Source organism: Rhagoletis zephyria, unplaced genomic scaffold (genome assembly GCF_001687245.7).
Source record: "Rhagoletis zephyria isolate East Lansing unplaced genomic scaffold, Rhagoletis_zephyria_1.1 Rzeph_scaffold_00850, whole genome shotgun sequence".
In the NCBI taxonomy this organism is placed as follows: Eukaryota; Metazoa; Arthropoda; class Insecta; order Diptera; family Tephritidae; genus Rhagoletis; species Rhagoletis zephyria.
This window is the reverse complement of record NW_016157934.1, coordinates 1-6,166: the sequence shown is the minus strand read 5'-3', so window position 1 is coordinate 6,166 and position 6,166 is coordinate 1. Positions and strand designations below refer to the sequence as shown.

General features: G+C 41.9%; 1 protein-coding gene across 1 annotated transcript; it reads right to left on the bottom strand.

Moving 5' to 3' along the window:
* Positions 1-5,056: 5,056 nt before the first annotated feature.
* LOC108361790 (uncharacterized) lies at positions 5,057-5,773 on the bottom strand. The gene has a single exon (XM_017614548.1). The coding sequence runs from the start codon at positions 5,771-5,773 to the stop codon at positions 5,057-5,059; it is 717 nt and encodes a 238-aa protein (XP_017470037.1).
* Positions 5,774-6,166: the final 393 nt, after the last annotated feature.

The window sequence follows — 6,166 nt, the reverse complement described above, 5'->3', positions numbered from 1 at the left end:
TAGTAATGTAAACAATGTATTAAGCAATTCAGGGCCCGAATCGTGGCATTTGTGATCGAATGATTACTCGTTTCGAATCGAAACGAATATAAATTAAATTAAAAACTTTTTAATATACAACGCTTTTATAAATGGGCTAAAAATTTTAAATTAATATTTCTCAGTCCCATAGAATTTGTTTTGATAACTTTTGATTTTGAAATTTTAGCAAAAGTCATTATAAACAATCTATGANATAGACCTAAAATTTCTATAGAGAAAGTACAAATTTGAGATCGATTGGGATCAACTTGTCAAATAACGTTAAATTACAAGCATCTAACCCTAATTTATTTTTCATGCAAATATAGGTTCGAGTATTTTTTATTAAGTGTGAAGTAAAGTGTTTTGTGATATAATATTGCTTTTCATTTTGTGAATTTGGTGCAAGGTCTAATAAAACACTTGCATGTACAATTTAACAAAAAAAAAACACAAGATGTAAAGTTATACCTTGGGTTTATTAATGCAATATATATATAAATATATATATATATAAATACTTTTTTCTTGCTTACAATGTTGGTAAAATGCAGGATGTAATTAGGTAACTTAACAACTTATTCAGAGTTTTTATTGTAATAATTTAAATTGCAAATTCAATTTTTCCTTTCGTTATGCGAATATTTCTATTATCCTTTCAGTGTCAATTTCAATATCTAAGTGTACGCGTAAAAATGCTAGACCTATCAGTCTTTCTGCATTCATGGTACTACGCAACCATGTTTTTAACCGGCGAAGGGTTGAAAAACTTCTTTCGGAAGTAGCGTTACTAGCTAGAAGTGTGACCAGAATGCGGAGAAGTTTGTTAATCAATGGAAAGGCATATTCGTCGCATTTACCAAGAACTTCCACTGCTCTCCTTCCAAATTGATACCGCTTTTTCTAAGAAAGCTGATGAAAGCGTTCTAAGAAGCTGATGAGACTCTGAATTTGATCACATTGTTAATATTAACTTTAAACAAATCATTTTATAAAATAAGAGATGCAAAATAAGATCTTAGATCCATAAGAGTCTATTCCTTTTCAAATTACATATGTACACTCATACAGTCATCTAAAAATTAATAGGAACACGATATTTTGACCAGTTTCGGTTTTTTCCATTGTTTGTTTACTGTTTATTATTTTTTTATTTAAAAAAACAGCTCATTGTCTAATAAAAACAATATAAGCCCAAATTTCAAACTTTATTGAAATATTAGAAAAATTCAGCAAACAATTTTTCCAACAAACTTTTTATTAAGATTTTCTAGAAAAATTTTAGGTACGCAGTTTTATGGCGCATTAAATTCTAGCCTAAGAAAGTGCAAGTTTCAAGTATCTAAAAATTCGCGTTGATTTTTGATAACTTTTTTTTTGCGAATAGTGTTATTATTTTATTCCATACAAAAAAATTTTCGAACACACTTTGTATGGAAGAAAATGCTTGGCACCGTCAATAATCTTAATAAAAAGTTTGCTCTAATTTTATTGAATTTCCTCTAATTTTTCTCAGTTTGAAATTTGGGTTTATATAGTTTTTGTTAGATAATAAGCTGTTTTTTTTATAAAAAAAAAATATTGGACAGTAAGCAAACAATGTGAATAAATCCACTGGTCGCCTTTCGCACTCACCTTGCACACACACACTTTTTCCGATACAAGGAAAGACTTTGTTTTAAATTTTTAGATTCAATTCACAAAATGTTTGATTATATTTAAACTTTCAGTTTACAAGTATATAGCAATCTATGTATATGTCTGTATATTTACAGCTGTGAAGACACAGTTTATTTCACAAATAGGTTTTGAAGGGCGCGTGCGCGTAGACCGACGTTTATTGCTGGACTGACGTGTCGCTAATTTGGCACGATGATAGTAGGCGGCCGTGCGCGCTCGGGAATCATTTTCGGAGTCGCTTCGACTCCACATAGTTACGGCCAAAGGATACGCGCACAGCCGCTGAAATTACGTTTAAGCGGTGGCTTAAACATCATCCCCGCCCTGCAGGAATGCGTTTCTGAGTGTCTCCTGCAGCTCTTTCAGGGCGCGGATTGTGTTACCCAGAACGCGGTGGGTGGTGCGGCCCTGGTATTGGCCGTTTTTAGGCCTTGGGGAGTGCGCGTGATCGTCCGCTGCGCCGCCTTCTTGCGCGGCGGTTGCGGCGCCTGGTTGCGCGGATTCTTCTGCGCCTTTTTCCAGTCTATTTCTACGACACGTATGTAGTTATCAGGGCCGTGGCGAACGTTCTCGATTCGTCCCAATCGCCACTCGGTGGGGGGAGCGAATCATCTTTGATCACGACGAGGTCGCCTGGCTTCCACTTTTATCTCTTCTGGAGATCTTTGAGGTAATCTTCTTTCCAGCGGCGACTAAATTGGTGGTGAAGTGCTTTGCCTTTCTCCCACCGGTTTAGTAGAGAGAGGTCTTCCGCATTAGGCTCGAGAATGGCCGACAGCGGTGCACCTCGAAGGAAGTGACCCGAGTAAGTGATGTCATATCAGCTGGGTCTTGGGAAAGTGCGGACAGAGGCCACGAGTTGAGGACTGCTTCAATTCGCACCAAAAGCGTCGTGAATTCTTCAAAAGTAAACTTGTGGGTTGCAGCAGTTTTCTTTAGATGGATTTTAAAGCTTTTCACTGCAGATTCCCACAAGCCGCCCATGTGGGGGGCGCTGGGTGGTATATATTGCCAGTTGATGCCTTGAGGGGCATATTTTTTGACAATGTCTGCGGAACATTCGTTAAGGAATTTAACGAAGTCGCGTTCTGTTGCGCGCTGGGCGCCAATGAACGTTTTTCCATTGTCGCTCATCATTTTTGAGGGGAAGCCTCGCCTGCCAACAAAGCGGGCGAATGCTGCTCGAAAAGCCTCGGTTGTAAGATCCGAGCATAGCTCGATATGCACTGCTTTTGTGGAAAAAGAGACAAAAAATGCAACGTATCCCTTGATAAGGGTTGTAGATCTTAGCACCGATGCAGCAAAATCTACTCCCGTTGTGGAAAATGGGAGTTAGAAACTGCAGCGCTCAGGGGGTAGAGCGGCCATTATTTTATGCGTGTTTGTTGCTTGTAAAGCGTGCACACTTTGCAATGAAAAATGCATTTTTTAATTAGATTTTTAAGCTTTGGTACGTAGTACTCTTGCCATACCATTTGGAGCATTAATCGTGTTTCTGCGTGAAGAAACAGCGAGTGTAAAAACTCCAAATATAGCTGGCAGAACCTCGATTCGGTAGGGAGAATTATTGGGTGCCTTTCATTATAGCTCAATGTGGAATATGCTAATCGGCCATTAACCCGTAGAAGTCCGTCTTTGTCCTATGAAGGATTGAGAACAAGAAGAGGTCTTTTTTTGTAAGTGGCTTTTTATCTTGCAAAGCGCTGTTCTCGCTCGGAAAATGGCGTGATTTCGCTGCGTTGATAAGACGAATTTTTTCATATTGAAATTCGTTATGTGTCAGATGTGGATAGGTGATTGTGGCTAACCCCTTTGATTGGTTGCGGGCATTGCTCACGAAGCGGAACATGTACGCAGTCCCGCGGAGTGCCCGAGAGCAAGAAGAAAAGCGATCAAGAAAATCGACCTCTTCTTCGAGCGCGTGACATACCTCCACCTTGCGCTTTTCTGGTGTAGATGCACTGCATGCATTTGAACTTGGCCATGCATCCATGTGGCAAGAGAACCATTTTGGTCCGTGCCACCAGAGTGGGGAATTTGCCAAGTCCTGCGGTTTGCAACCGCGGGTGCCGAGGTCGGCTGGATTGTCTTGGCTGGCAACATGGCGCCATATACCGGTTGGAAGATATTCCCGGATTTGGGAGGTACGATTGGATACATACGTCTTCCATGTACATGGTGGCTTTTCAAGCCAAGCTAGCATAATCTCTGAATCTGACCATAAGAATGTGTTGCACGATTCCTATGTGAGCTGTTTTCGAACAGTTGCGACAAGTTTTGCGAGTAAGACTGCACCACACACTCCAGACGTGGCAACTTACCGTCTTCAATGGGGCGACTTTGCGAGTGGTCTCTGATGACCAAGAGAGTGGAATTAGTTTGGTTGCTGGCATTTACGCGGATGTAAATCGCAGCGCAATATGCTTTTTCCGAGACATCGCAAAACCCTTGGATTTGGGTGTCTTGCCCCGGAGTGAAGTTAACCCATCGAGGGATTTCGATGTGTCATATGGCTGGCTGTTGCCATTTTGCTAAAGCTATGGGTTTGGCACATTCGTCCCAATCAACGCCATCCAGCCAAAGTTCTTGAAGCAGAATCTTTGCTTGAATCATCACTGGCGACAGCCATTCTGCCGGGTCAAAAAGTTTTGCGACGGAGGATAAAATTTGTCACTTTGTGACGGCATTCGATGTCGATGCAGGCAGAATGGTGTAGGAAAACTTATCGGTGAGTGCGTTCCATTGTATACCAAGAGTTTTGGTTGTGGAAGCGCTCTCAAATTTCAAAAAGTTGGAGTCGAGAAGATCCTCCTTTGGAAATTTTTCTAAAATGGCAGGATGATTGGCCGTTAGTTTCTTAAGTATGAAACCAGCTGACTTCAGCGCTTTGATCACTTGAACGAGTGATTCAGTGGCGTTGTTAATATCATGACTTCCGGATAGGATGTCATCCACATACGTTTCGGTTTTAAGTATTGTGGCAGCCAAGGGAAATGTCGCTATCGTATCATCTGCTAATTGNTCATGCTGAAAAACTGCTGGAGTGCAGCAGACCGAGAGTGGCCTAGAGACAGCTTTTTTGGAAATTCTTCCTTGAATGGAAGTCGCACAATGTATCGACCGTTTGGGGCACGAGTCGTTGTTGTTGCATATATATGCTCACANTAACCCATCGAGGGATTTCGATGTGTCATATGGCTGGCTGTTGCCATTTTGCTAAAGCTATGGGTTTGGCACATTCGTCCCAATCAACGCCATCCAGCCAAAGTTCTTGAAGCAGAATCTTTGCTTGAATCATCACTGGCGACAGCCATTCTGCCGGGTCAAAAAGTTTTGCGACGGAGGATAAAATTTGTCACTTTGTGACGGCATTCGATGTCGATGCAGGCAGAATGGTGTAGGAAAACTTATCGGTGAGTGNTACCTTATCTGGTTTGACGACCGCATGATGTGGCAAGTAGAACGAGAAGTATTTGCCATTAGCTATTATCTCGAATGGCTTCGTGTGCTCCATATGACCGAGGTCGAGATATTCTTGCAACACATTGTTGTACATTGTGCCTAAGTCTCCTTTTTTCTGGAGCGATCGCTTCATGCTGAAAAACTGCTGGAGTGCAGCAGACCGAGAGTGGCCTAGAGACAGCTTTTTTGGAAATTCTTCCTTGAATGGAAGTCGCACAATGTATCGACCGTTTGGGGCACGAGTCGTTGTTGTTGCATATATATGCTCACATGCCTGATCTTCAGGTGAAATTTGTGGAGGTTGTGGAATCTCCTCCTCTTCCCAAAACTTTCGAAGCTGAGAGCTGAGAGTTGCATTCGAGCACTCTTCTACTTGTGTCGGGAATGCCACCACATTTTTGGTTATTGGACCACTGCGAATCCAGCCAAATACTGTTCTTTGCGCAAGTATAGTATCGCAAATCTGTTGTATACCTTCCAGCTGGATTTGTGGAAGTATATCGCTGCGGATTACCATATCAGTTTGAGCTGGTATGTGGCAACTTGGGTCAGCAAGTTCAAGGATCTTGAATCGCTGCCAGTTTTCATGGCTATTGGTGAATGTAGGCATGTGCCTCGTGAGCTGAGGTAACACGATAGCCTGTGTGTTTATCCGTTGCATGGTTTTGGGTGCAACCAATGTGAGTAGACAAAGCTTTGAGGAGCTTTGTACTACGTGCCCACCCATGCCGGAAATTTCGAGCTTGGAATGTTCGAATGGTAGTTTCAACCGTTTCTGAACTTTCGAGGAAATGAAAGTTCTCTGTGAGCCTTGATCAATCAAGGCTCTAAGTTGAAACAATTCCCCTTCGTGTTCAACTGCGACCATGGCAGTTGGAAGGAGAATTTTGCTATAATTGTCGGTGTGCAATGATTGTATTTGTGCTGGTTTTGAACAGCACGGTTGCTCGCTGTAATTGGAGCTTGACTGCGCTTGTCGAGCGGGAGGTGTCGACTGGGCAGT